At 33.3% G+C, this 14831-nt stretch overlaps 1 protein-coding gene across 1 annotated transcript in view; it reads right to left on the minus strand.

The window, feature by feature from the left end:
• The window catches only part of LOC105822942 (lipopolysaccharide-responsive and beige-like anchor protein), a 587311-nt gene that overhangs the window by 200552 nt on the left and 371928 nt on the right, over positions 1–14831 (minus strand). Inside the window, exon 19 of the mRNA XM_012660015.1 lies at positions 5624–5736. Coding sequence (XP_012515469.1) covers positions 5624–5736 — 113 coding nt within the window. The remainder of the gene's footprint in view (positions 1–5623; positions 5737–14831) is intronic.

Here is a 14831-nt window from a genome sequence, read left to right on the forward strand (position 1 = left end):
AGAGCTTTTTTGTAAAACAGGATTAATCAAAAAAGCTTGGAGCATAACACAGGACAAAGACAACAAGAGTACGCAATTTGAAAAAAAAAAAAAAAAAGCTTTTCTTTTTTAAGTAATAGAATGTTAGTTGTGTTCTACCAGGTATGTCTGCATGAGAGGTGGAAGGTGACTTGATAAAATAACATTAAAACAGACTGAGCAACTGGTGCCAAAGAAGACAATGCAGCATGTTGCAGTCTCTCAAACTTCCTGGGCCAAAACTGATAGGAAGAAATGTTACTTTAAATCAGGATCCAGTACACACATGTACACATGTACACACTCCCATACAACTTGAGCAGAAGAGTCATACATGATTTTTTTTATGTTATGCTATTGTATTCTTTTTTTTAAAAAAGTACAGTTGTGAGCTGCAGTTTGAAAACCACTGGCTTGGTGTTCAAATTCTGGTTTTACAACTTTAACCTCATGTTACCTAAGTTTCTGCCTCTGTGAAGGACAATAATGATGTTACCTACTTAAAGGGTTTCTGTGAGGTTTAAAGGGATTAACACATGTCAGATATGTAGACAAAAGCCTGGCATATAGAAAGAGTCCAATAAATATTTGTTAATGATAAAGTGAGATGTTCCTGCCTTCTGAATTCCATAGCCAAGATGATTGAGTTTTGATTTTCAAGTGAATGGTTATCAGCTGTACTTCAATCTAAGAACATACAATTTTTTTTGGAATAGGTATGCAGATTATGGTATAAATACATCGTATATATTCTAAGATAACTATGGCGATCAATTAGAAGAAAAATGATTGCCTCAAATTGTCTTGGTTTTCCTCTCTTAAAAAACTGGTTTACATAATCACTCTCGAAAGCAGAGTAAAGAAAAAAAGTAAATCACAGTTGCAAAAGAGATCTTCCTAATCTACAAAGGAAGTCTGGTACTGAAATGTCCAGCCATCATAATTTGTTTTTATGGTGTGACATTTTGTAAATATATTCCTGCCCTGATTATAATTTCTTATAAAGAAAAGACAAAAAGCAAATGTTGATTCTTATCTCTTCCAAGGAGGCTGTCAAAATATAAAATCAATGTGTATTTATAAAATATGGATTAATGTCACTCCAAATTCCATGCATGGTTAGATCTGTCTTCTCATCAGTCAGAATTTCAGACTACTGATGAAACAACTGGGAAAGTAGGGGGGAAAAATCAACTTCAAAACCGATCCCTACTTTTTTTCAGCTTTGAAAGACTAAATTAAACCATTATGCCAAATGAGAGCTTTCTCAATGTAAGAAAACATTTAATTTTCATCAGCTTCTCAAACTAGATTTGAACTTCTCAAAATACCGACAATGCTAATTTGCAATGATTATAAAGAGATATTGTACATAAAAGTTCATATTTCAAGAAGACATTTTTACAGTTCTATTCAGATTTTTTCTTTTCTGAAAAAATGATCAGAAAAATAATACAAAAGAAGGGTTGTTGACTACATTAATCCAGTTTCAGAAAGAAAATTCCCTGTGCAACATTGAAGAGATTACCAAATAAAATTGTAGCTTTGTATCAAAGCTACTACAACTTCTCTGAAAATCTGCTTTGGAGAAATTAAATGGACATAAATATGCATAAATAATTCAATACACTTTAAAGCCAGTCAGGCTATATTATCCACTTAAGAATGGGGATAAGATCTGTTTATGTTCTAAATTAAGCTTTGCACACAATGTTTTCTAGGATTTCACAAGTTTATTTAAACAAATAGTAATGTTTGCAAAATGTATACTATGGGACAAATCTTAATACAATTCTATTATAATCATTATTTGAACAGAGATAGCTCATTTATGTATGAGATATATTCCTTAAAGTGTGTATAAACAAATAATTGAAAATTGAATCACATTGTAAACATTTCAGCAGGCCTTAATACTAAAAGAAATGAGATACTTTTACTAAGTAATCACCACTATTTTATATATGCAAAGTACAATTTTCAAATATCTGATGTGCTTGATTATTTCAATTAAAATAATGCAGTTAATTCTAAACTCACTTATTTTATCAATATTTAATGAAAGCAATCAGTACTAGTAGAATTCCATTTTCATGAACCTGAATGACTTTTGCAGCATTCGAACTACTGCTGCTTTATAGGAAAGGAGCTATTAGTTATAAGATATGTGGGTTGAGTGTTAGAGCTTCCCACTTCTTCCCAGACCTATTAATTACTCTACTGTTCACTATTCAATTGTGTGCCCTTCAGTTCTTGTTGAAAGCACTCTTTATAAATATACCTTCTTCAGCTAAAAGTACAAATATTTCACAAAATCTCTTGAAATAGAAAAATGGATGCCTCCACAATTAAAAACACAAAAATCACATAAATGCTATTTTTTATGTCTTTGTTTAGTGGATATAGACATATTTGGATAAAGACTAATGAAAGCAACTGTTTTGTTTTTGTTTTGCTGCTCCCCCTTCTTACTTTTGATGTAACGAATAAAGAAGCAAAATTACTATTGATCATCTAGTGGGGCATAAAAATAGCTGTATTTATCATATCCAGAAGAGAAGTTACAAAGGCATTAGATAAAATAATACTTTACCCACCCAACAAAAGTATTTGGCAAGTTCCTTAGGAACAGTTGTAACATACAAATAAAATTCAATTTTAATGAAGGATTCCCTTAGCTGGCAAATAATGTACAATAGCATTTTATGATATTATTTCAATGAATACTTATAATTAAAAAAAAGCATATGGCCTACATAACAAAATTGTCTTGGAGGCTTTCTTCTGGGTTTTTAGTGGGATAGAGAACAAAGAGAAGGGTTAGAGAATGGAGGCAGTTGGCAAGAAAGAGTGGTGGTAGGAGGAGGTAAAAAGCTTATGGGAGATTATGTTCCTGTATGAGGATGGCAAAAGAGAGAAATACAGCCTTAGAAGACATATGCAAATAGCTTCCCATTTATCACTATTAGTTGCTATTCCACCAAGACAGAACCAGGGGCCAAGCCCACAATCCATCTTACTACCCACTGCATCTTTAAGATTTCCAAAAAAATCATCCAAAGCGCAAAAAACTTAATAAGCTAGGTGCTTAAATAGAAGTTCAGACCGAAGGATTCAGTTCTAAAAAAGGGAAGTAATTCTAGAACTCTAGAATGGGTATTTATTTAAATGTCATTCAGTTTGTGAAGCAAATTTTATATTCTAACAAATTCATTAAAAATGAAATTTTTACTTTTATGTACATAAAATTCTTACAACAGAGAGAGAGGATGTAATAGCCTGAGGATTAAGGATCTGTCCACTTTTTATTATTGACCTACTGCATGGCTCATTACACAAGTCAAACTAATATGGTCTTCATTTATTAAACCTACATTTATTAGCTCTATAGATTCCAGTGAAATACTATGGGGTCTTAGAATAAGTACAATACTTATATGTAAGTAAGGCTTACATATATGTGAATAAGGCTTTCCTTTTTACTTATTTATTTGTTTTTTAAACAACAACAGTTTATTATTTCTCACAGTCAAGGGGTCAACTGGGAAATTCTGCTCCGGGCCAGGCTTGGCTGCTCTTAGTTGGACTGATTCGTTCGTTTGTGCTAAGCTGGCAGGTCAGCTGAGGACTGGCTTGTTTAGGATGGCCTCAGCTGGGACAGCTGCCTCCATATGAGTCACATCCCTCTAGCAGGTTAATCTGGGAATGTTTTGGGCATGTTCTTAAGGTGATCGCAGAGAAGCAAGAACAGAAACACATGACATTTTTTCAAAGCTCTAATTGCCTCCAGTTTGCTAAGATTTTTTTTTCCTTGCTGGCTTCTTTTTTTTTAATGGTGGTAAAATATACATAACGTAAAATTTATCATTTTAACCATTTTTAAGTTCAGGTACAAGGATGGCAGGAGAGAGAAATACAGCCTCAGCAGCATTAAGTACATTCACACTGTTGAGCAGTCATCTCCACTATCCATCCCCGAACTTTTTTCCTCTTGCAAACCTGAAACTCTCTACCTATTAAACATAACTCCCGATTTCCCCTCACCCCAGACCCCGGCAACCATAATTCTACTTTCTGTTTCCATGAATTCAACTACTCTAAGTGCCTGAGTGGAATCATACAGTATTTGCCCTTTTGTTAGTGGCTTATTTTACTTAGCATATCTTCAAGGTTATTTGAGGTCAGAGTTTCCTTAATTTTTAAGGCCATTTTAAGTATATACCACATTTTGTTTATCCATTTATCTGTCAATAGATATTTGGGTTGTTTTCTACCTTTGGCTGCTATGAGTAATACTGCTACAAATCTGAACATCGGTATACAAGTATCTGTTCATATCCCTGTTTTCAATTTCAATTTGTTCAATATCCCTGGGTACATATCTTGGATATATATACCCAGGAGTGGAACTGCTGGATTATATGGTAATTCTACTTTTAGTTTTTTGAGGAACTGCGATATTGCTTTCCATGTCAGCTGAACTACTATACATTCCCATCAGCAGTACAGGAGAGTTCCAATTCTCCACATCCACATCAACACCTATTATTTTCTGAATTTGTTTGTTTTCAATAACAGCCATCCTAATGGCTGTGAAATGATATCTTTTTGAGACTCACATTTCCCTAATAATCAGTGATATTGAGCATCTTTTCGTGTTTTCATTGGCCATTTGTATATCTTCTTTGGAGAAATACCTATTCAAGTTCTTTACCCATTTTTTAATTTTTGTTGAGTCTTAGGAGTTGTCTATATATTCTGGATATTAATCCCTTATCACTGCGGTCCCCAACCCCTGGGCAGAGGACCCGTACCAGTCCGTGGCCTGCTAGAAACCGGGCCGCATAGCAGGAGATGAGGCAGGCAGGAGGGGGAAGCGGGGGAATGGGGAGTGATGGAGAGTGGCTTTGCTTCGTCTGTATTTACGTCTGTATTTACACCCACTCTCCATCACTCACCATGCCCCCCTACCCCACCCTCATCGTCCATGGAAAAACTGTCTTCCATGAAACTGGTCCCTGGTGCCAAAAAGGTTGGGGACCGCTGATCTAAAGGATGAGAGTCAGGCACTCACAAAGTAAAGAAACAAAACATTAAAGTTGGAGAGGCAAGGCTCTGAATTGGGAAAGATTTATTCTGCATTCAATGATAAGAAAGGTTTAGGGAGTTATATAATTCAATATTAGAATTAAAAAGAAACCATTTTGTGTCGGTGAGAAATGGATCAAAGAAGGGCAAGAAGTAACGGGAAATCAGGAGACTTGGAATAGTGTCTTTATATGAGTACTGCCTATGATTTTCTTCATATGTTTTATCAAATATTAACAACCTTAGAAGTTGTTGACATTTGGGGATAATGTCTTCTTGAATGTATATGGAAAAATGAACATAATGCAGTATTATTAGTTGTCATCAAGTTTATCATGCACTTTAAATGTTTTAATTTTAAATTTGAGAATACCGGAAATACATTAAAAAGACAACTATATTAAAGCTGCAAAAATATTTAAAAGCTTTTTTAAAGTTATATGAAAATAACTAAATATAATCAAATTTATTTTTATATTCAAGACAATTATATTTCAAATGATTACTGAGAAATTACCTTGGACAAATCTCTAAAGTTGCTGGGCAAGGTAAGATCCAGTTCTTCTGATTCATAATTAGTGATGACCCAGGGAAACACTGGATACTGATTTAAGTCGTTGTAACTCCGTCCTGGTAGGGGAAAAAAATGAAATGATACATAAATTAGGAAATATAATTTACTAAATATAAAAACTAACAATTTTTGAGTGCCAGACACTGTCCTCAGTATGCATACTTTATCTCACTTAATCCTCATAATAATCCTATGAAATCAGTGACACCCCCATTTTATAGATGAAAAAATTGAGGCACAAAAGGTTAGGCAACTTGTCCCAAATCACACAACTAGTAAAAGTTGAACCATATTCAAATCCAGATTATCTGGTCTCAAAGTTTATGCTCTTTTAAACTACACTTGCCTGTTTTTTATCACTTGAAAGGCTGTTCCAAATGAAATAGTCTTTATTAAGACTTTAGAAAACAATTTGCAATTCTCCTAGTGTTTTTCAAAATCAGAATCCTTTCTCTGCCACTAACTAACCAACCAATCAACTAACTCACTAAGTTTAAGTGAATTATCTCCTGTAGACCTTCACTAGTCATCTGCAAAATGAGGATATTGTGCCAAATAACTCTGTAATTTCTATGGCAGTTTTCAAATTCTATGATCCTCTGAACATAATGCACAGCATTATCAGTGTTGCTTCTCCCACCCCTAAACGCTGCCAACATGTTCTTCTAAACTAATGACATTCATGACATACTCAGATTTATTAAAAATACAAATTAAAGTAAAGAATAAGGTAGTCCTTCTACATGTGTACAGTGGTTTTCTGGATATCACCACTTTAGTGAGTTAGCATAGTGGATGAGATCATTGTTTGGAGTCAAAATACTGGTATTGAATCCCAGTTCCTACTTACTAATCTGTAACATAGTTTTAGTTAGATTTAATATGAAGAGACTTTCATGGCTAAAACATAAGGAACACAAATAGATTAATATTGTTTGAATTCCTTTCTTACTGTATTCTATTATCTCCCTTTTTCTTATCAAACTTATACTGATGTCGTATCAGTATATAGCTGAATATTAAAGTAGTTCTCTACACAGACTCTTGGTATGTAAGCCTTTTTCATTGTCTGATTTTTCAACTTTTTATTTTACTCTATCTTGGGCTTGGGGCCTATTAGGGTAACATAGTTCTTTTTTGACCAATCTGGAAACAATCTTACAAAACATTAACAACAAGGACAATTTTAATTCAGAGGAAATTAAGTCATTGCATATTTCTGTCAATAATTTTAATTTCTCCAAGGAAAAATAACCAAACTTAGCAGCAAAAATAGTCTTTTATGAGGCAGGACTCATCCGTGGTGAGAGAGGTCAGAATAATGATGACCTCTGTGGGTGACCGGGTGAGGAATGGCAAGAGGGGACGGTGAGAGCTGGAAGTCAACCATCCTGCTTTCTCTGGGAGGTGCTTATGGGGGTGCATACATTTACGAAAATTATCAAGCTACATGCTTAAGATTTATGTATTTTACTATATGTAAGTTATATATTAACTGAAACAATGTAAATGCTGCAGTGTGAAGGAAATCAGTAAATGCATGCTAATTACTATCGTAGTTTTCATTGATCAAACAAGCATTTGAATATTCTGTTGACTGGGGGTTAGCAAGATTGTGTTAAGCAGGACTTCTCTGAATATTTTTTAGCATGTTCCAGTAAGCATTTGCCTTTCCTAACAAGGGCAAATTTAAACCAGAAATTTCTTACCAGTCTTAACCCTATATGTGCCCTTGCTGGTTTCTCTGTGTATTCTATGTGTACCCAATATGTAGTCTTAGTATCTTGTTTGTTATTTGCAGAGGTTTTTGTCTGTTTTGTTTGCTCCTTTATCCCCAGGACTTAGAACAATGTCTGCCTACAGTGGGGACGCAATAAATATTTGTCAAGTGGATGAATTTTAAACCTCCTGATATTTAACCCTATTTGCCTTCAAATCAATTCACACATATCAGAGGAAGTCTTGAGATTTAAAAATCTCCACCCAGGAAAAAAAAGAACTGTTGATGAGAGAAAGATAAGGCACACACATCCCTCGTGACCATTGGGGCATGCTTTCAATCTCCTTTCTGAAATTTGAAAATGAATCTCTTTTAAAATAAATTCTCTGTTTCGCTGCAAACGCAAAAAAAAAAAAAATAGTCTTTTATGATTCCTCCTTTTCCCTTATTTCCATCTCCAATTTAAATGTTAGTAAACAGTAAAATCCTCATCTTGTCACGTCTATTTACATCAGTCTGAAATAATCAAAAATTTATTGTTCCTTAAAAAAGAAAAGTATACATCTGCTCAGTGTGATTAGATTTTTAATTAAATTAAACTCAATATATAGTTATTGAATGCCTACCGACTGCCATTTGGGAACTGTGTCATGATATCATGAGAACCTATATGTGGCAAAGACAATAGTGTAAAAGAAATGTTAAATGAGACTTAACTCTACCCTCTAATGTACATAAAAACCAATCAAAACAAAGTATTGATTCTATTTTTTAAAAAGAATATACAGATGATATATGTAAAGTCATTGTAGGCACAATAAAAGCTATTTCATGGTAGATCATTTCATAAAGTTTGCTCCATAACCATTACTATGTATTCAATCAATATGGGTTAATTGATTTACTACATGCAAAATATGACCATTAAACTTGTTATATACGTTTCCTGTCTCTCACTACTACTTAAAAATCCTTTCAGGCACTAGTTATATAATTGCACTAATTCAACATAACTGTTCACATTTTCTTCATTTCTTTTCCTCAGCTGACTACGAGATGAACTTCTTCCTAACCGATGAAATTTAGACCTTTTAATGTGAGCCCCTCAACTTCCAATTCTTTATAATACCCCCATTCTCTTTCTTCTTTTTCTTACAGGGTCTTTTTTCTTTGTTAAGAGTAATTCCTTTATCTGAGTTCTTGAACCTATCTCTCTCATAACTTGAATTATTACTCATCCTCTCCCTCTTCCATGGTTTCTCCCTTCTGCCTTAACCCATCCTCTCTTTAATAACTAACATGTTTAAGAAAATTATAATCTATATCTACAGTTCCCATTTCATCTCCTTATAATCAACCATTTTTGTCTGCTTTAAAAATGAACCCCCGTGAAGTAACCAGTAAGTTCCAGAATGCCAAACCCAAAGGTGTGCCCTGTACTCATTTTGAATTCTCCCTTACCACTCTATAACATTTGATGCGGGTGAAAAACGCCTTCTCTCTTTCCCCTTGCCTCTTGAGACATTTGATTAACCTCAGTTCTCCCCCTATATCTATAAATTCTAGGATCATTCATTCTTTTTTCTTCTTTACTAACTTTCCTTCTTTCTTCTCATAAACAAGAGCATTCCCTTGACCTTACCTCACTGCTCTCTCTATTATCTGTCTTGGTGATCTCATCTTTCTTGGTGATTTCCTCTCAGTGAAGACAAAATCCAACATCCAATCTCTAATTTCTGAATACCTCTTTGACCTACACTTTCAAAAACTCTTTCTTAACTTGAATGCCTTATAAGCACAGTATAATCATCACCTTTCCCTAGATCAAATTTTCTGACTTCTTTTTCCATTAATGGGACCACCATTTTCCAAATGATTCAGGCCAGAAGCCTGGAAGTCTTTTCTGACACTTTCTTTTTGTTTACCCCCTACATTCAGTCAGCTGCATATCAAATGGTTGGTGCCTTGTGAATTCTTACATAATTGATCCTTCCTTTTAATTCCCACTGTCACCTCTTTAATGCAGGCCCTCATTACTTTTTATTATGTAATTGCTTCCTAACATTGCTCTCTGCCGCATCTCCCATCACTCAAATTTATCTTACATATTATATCCAAGTTAATTTTTCATACGGTACTAATATCACTTACATGCTCAAAAACATTCAAAAGCTTCCCCATGAACTGACTGCTAATTCCTCAAACTGACAGGAAATCTTCCATACTAACATTCTCATTTCTTATCAGTATGTCTTTATGAATATATAATTTATGTACATGCCACATATATAGTATATACATTCAGGCACAAACTATACCATTAATTGTTTTCTTTGTATAGTTTATATTTTCCCATCTTTGTATGTTTGCTTATGCTTTCAGTTTTACTTGGAATGACTTCTAAGTCACCTCCTCTGTTAGCCAAAGTAATATCCATCCTTATATGACCATTCAAATCCTTCGTTTTCTCCTTATTCCCACCAACTGTGTGAATATAATTTCCCTCTCTCTCTCTGCCCTTTTAATCACCACAGCACTTTGAATTTCTTTTATTGACTCTATAAACTGCTTTACTCTAGCTTCATGTAAATACTAACATTTGTACTTAAAATAATGTCTCTAAGAGTAAGCAACATGCCTTACTCTCTTCGTATCTCCTTTGTGCCTTTCAGCTCAACATCGGTTTGTTGAACTGAATCTCAAGTGTCTTGCATATATATTCTGTTTTGTTTATTCTAGTTGTCACAAATGAAAAGTAATGACACATTTCTAAACTCAAAGTAAATAGTTTCAATGGGTGATTTTCAATGAAATTGCATGATTACAGACCTTATGCAGTGCCATTTGGTTTTTAGATTTTCATTACTTAATATTTTACCCACAGTTTTCTTTTTTCTATGTTGTGTTTTATTGTTTCATCATTAACACATTTCTAACTAAGCTATTAACAGGTTCTTAAGATTTTATGTGGTTCTTCATTTGCACTATTCCACAAGGGGAGTACATTCCTACTATATGAAATAATTGTAAAATCTCCTTTTCTCTTTTTTATAAAAGAGTTTTTATACCCATTTTTAATTTCTCTCAAGTAGCCAATTCTTCATATGCAAAACTGGAAACTCTATTATCAAATTACTTCTGATAAGGTATTCTAGTAGTAATAACGGCAATAAAAATAAGCTACTTACACTACTACTCAAAATAATCTAACCATGTCACAATTAAGAATTTATTGTTTGAAACAAGTTAATGTGTGGACTTAGATTACCTGCTATCGTGTTGAGAAACATCAAGTACTCAAAATTTGAAATCTCTCTGTGCTGCCATCGCTGGGTCATATTAGAAGCTTTAAAAAGTTGACGTGGACTAGCTAATGAAATACGCCTGTAAGAAAAAGAATTCAATGTAGAATCAATTTAAACTTAAGATTAATTATATCACAACAATAAATCATGACTTATCTGTGCTTATTCATTCATAATGAAATCTATAATACTGAAAAGTTCTATTCATGTTAGACTAATGAATACTAGAGATGTTTCAATCTAAAATTCATGGTTAAACAAATGATCTGGACTAGCCATGGGTCTATTATACATGTTCTATTCATTTAGGTAAGCTGTCCTTACAATGCTATTATAATATCCGGATTCTATAAAGTTTGATTAATAACAGTATGATTAATAATTCACTGGTTTATTGATATAAAAAGAAGGAATTATGGTAACTGGGGAATGCATATCAAATTCTATTCACATATCTTTAACAATTTTAACAGTCATCTCTGAAAGACAATGTTTATACATTATAAATTTAAATATTATACTTATGTGTTTGCATATACTTTGTAAAAAGTAGAAAGGGGATTCTAAACTATGTAGATGTCTATTTATGGGGTAGAATAAAGGTAAGAGAAACTATCAAGATTTTTTTATGCAGCTTAATAAAAGACCAAGTTTTTGTGGTCTCTTAATGAAATATAAATACCAGTGAATACAACTGACTAACACTAAGAGCAGTGGGAAATAGGTGGCAGGACTAATTATGACATTCAAAGCCTAGGGCCTCAGATAAGCATGCTGTCACAGTGCTTCCTACCACAAAAAACAAGGTAACTATTTTTTAAAAAGGTTTATTGAGGTATAATTTATATACTCTAAAATTTATCTAATTTGTAATAATTGAATGATTCTTTTAAAAGAGAAAATTTCTAGAATTGCACAAATATATCACCACAATTCACTTTAGAACATTATCACCACAAAAACTTGCCTCTTCCTATTTACACTTAATCCGTATTCCTATCCCCACCTCCAGGCAACTACCAATCTACTTTGTCCCTATAAACCCAACTTTTCTGGATATTTCAGATAAATGGAATCATACATTTTGCAGTCTTTTATGTCAGGTTTCTTTCACTAACCATATGTTTTCAAGGTTCATCAACACGGTAGCATGTACCAGGAATGCATCATTCCTTTTCACTGCTGGATAATATTTCATTGTGTATAGAATAGACCATATTTTGTTGATCTAGTTGATGGACATTTAAATTATTTCCAGTTTTTTTCCTATTATAAATAATGCTACATGAACATTCACATATAGATTTTTGTATGACCACATGTTTTCATTTCTTTCTGGTAGATTCCTAGGAATCGAACTGCTAGGTTGTATGTTGAGTTTATCTTTAGCTTTTTGAGAAACTGCTCAACTGTTCTCCAAAGTGGCTGTACCACTGTACGTTCCAACCAGAAATGTATATATGAATTTCCACATCCTTGCCAATACTTGCTATTGTATGTATTTTTATTATAACCATTCTAGTGAGTGTGAGATGGTGTCTTATCATAGTTTTAATGTATATTGTTGATCATCTTTTCATGTCCTTATGAGTCATTTAGATATCTTTAGTGAAATAACTAATCTGATCTCTTCCTCGTTCATTAATTGAGTTGTGTTTTATTATTGAGTTATAAGAGTTCTTTATACATTCTGGATACAAGTCTGTGATGTTTAATTTTATGTGTCAACTTGACTGGATTAAGTAAGACACACGTAGCCAGTATTTCTGTGAGGGTGTTTCCAGAGACATTGGCATTTGAATCAGTAGGCTGAGTATGGCAGATTGTTCTCCCCAGGGTGGATGGGCATCATCCATTCCACCGAAGACTGAGTAGAACAAAAAAAGGAAAAAGGGTGAATTTCCTCTTCTCCTCCAGCTGGGACATTCATAATCTCCTGCCCTTAGATATAGCAGAGCTCCTAGTTCTCTGTCCTTCAATTCTTCCCCCCTTGGACTTAGTCATGGGCTCCACTGGCCTTCAAAGTAGGACTGAATTATACCACTAGATTTCCTGGGTCTCCAGCTTGCAGACAGCAACTTCTCAGTCTCAATGATCACATGAGCCAATTCCTATAATAAATCTCTTCTCATATATTTACACATATCCTGTTGGTTCTGTTTCTCTGGAGAATCCTAATGCAAAGTGCTTTATCAGATATATGATATATTAATGCAAATGTTTTCTCAGTCTGTGGCTTATCTCTTCATTTACTTAGTAGTCTATTTTAAAGCACAAAATTTTAAAATTTTAATTAAATCCAATTCCTCCATTTTTTTCTTTTATGGGTTACGCTTTTGGTGTCACATCTGAGAACTGTTTGCCTACCCCAACATCACAAAGTTTTTCTCCTATGTTTTCTTTTAGATATTTTACAGTTTTGGCTCTTACATATAGGTCTATAACATATTTTAAGTTAATTTCATAAATAGCATGCGATAAACATTTTGTTGCATGTGAATATCCAATTGTCTCAGCCCCATTTATTTAAAGTCTATCTTTTCCTCATTGAATTGTGTTGTCACCTTTGTTGAGAAATACTGAGCATAAATGTAAAGGTTTATTTCTATATTCTCAATTCTGTTACATTGATTTATACATCTATCCTTGTACAATTACTGCATTGCATTGATAGCTGTGGCTTTAGTAAGTTTTGAAACAGACTATGGTAAGTCCTCTAATTTTGTTCTTGTTTTTCAAAATTGTTTTCGCTATTCTAGTTCCATTACATTTCAACTTCTCAAATTCTCCAAAAAAGTCTACTGGTAATTAGACAGGGATTATATTTATACATCTAGGGAGAACTGCCATCTTAATCATACTGAATCTTCTGATCCATGGACATGAAATGTCTCTATTTATTGAGGTATGTTTTTAATTTCTCTTAGACTGGCTGCCTTTAATTTCTCCATCTTTCCCTCCTTTCTTCTCTTCCTTCCATGTTGCACAAGTTGAAATCTCCAATGTAATACTGAATAGAAGTGCTGAGAATGGAGAAAATTTTTACTTTCCTGAACTTAGGGAGAAAGTATTCAGTCTTTCAACATTAAATATGATGTATGGTATGGTTTTGGTAGATAATTTTTATTAGTTTGTGGAAATTTCCTTAGTTGAGAGTTTTTAATCATGAATATATGTCATGTGTTCGATTTTTGTCAAATCCTCTTTCTGAGATGATTATGTAGGTTTTGTCCTTTATTCTATTCAGCTGGTGCAGAACATAAACTGATTTTTGGATTTAACTCAATCTGCATTCCTGTGATAAAACCCACATGACCATTTTATAATTCTTTTAATTTGCTATATTTGGTTGGATAAATTTTGTATAGGACTTTTGTATCTGTGTTCTTAGAGAAACTGGCCTGTAGGTTTTTGTTTGTTTTCTTGTGATGTCTTTGTCTAGCATTCGTATTGGGGTAACTAATCTTACCGAATTAATTAGAAAGTGTTCTCTCCTCTCCTACTTTCTAGATGAGTTTGTGAAGGACTAATATCATTTCTAGTTTAAATGTTTGATAGTATTCACTAGTAAAGCCAACTGGGCCTGGGTTTTTCTTTATGGAAAGATTTTTTAATTAATATTTTAATTTCTTTTCTTGTTATGGGTCAATTCAGATTTTCAATTTCTTCTTGAGCCAGTCTTAATAATTCTGTTTTTCTAGGAATTTGCCCATATCATCTAAGTTACTTAATTTGTTTGTATAAAGTTGCTTGTGATATTCCTCTCCACTCCTTTTAATTTCTATCTGCTCAATAGTGATGCCCCTACTTTCATTTCTGATTTTGGTAATTTGGGTCCTCTCTCTTTTATTCATGTGTAGGCTAATGAAAGTTTGTCAATTTTACTGATCTTTTCAAAAAAATCAACTTTTATTTCATTCATCTTCTTTATTGTGTTGTTTTTTTGTTTCACTGATTTTTTTTGTTACAATTTTCATTATTCATTTTTTTCTACTTTCTTTGCATTTAGCTTGTTCTTCTTTCTAAAGGTAGAAGCTTGGGTTATTGATTTGAGGCATTTCTGTTTTTCAGACGTTAGTGTTTAAAGCTATGAATTTTCCCCTAATACTACTTTACCTATATCCCA

This window comes from Propithecus coquereli, unplaced genomic scaffold (assembly GCF_000956105.1).
Source record: "Propithecus coquereli isolate 6110/MARCELLA unplaced genomic scaffold, Pcoq_1.0 Scaffold65, whole genome shotgun sequence".
Taxonomy (NCBI): Eukaryota; Metazoa; Chordata; class Mammalia; order Primates; family Indriidae; genus Propithecus; species Propithecus coquereli.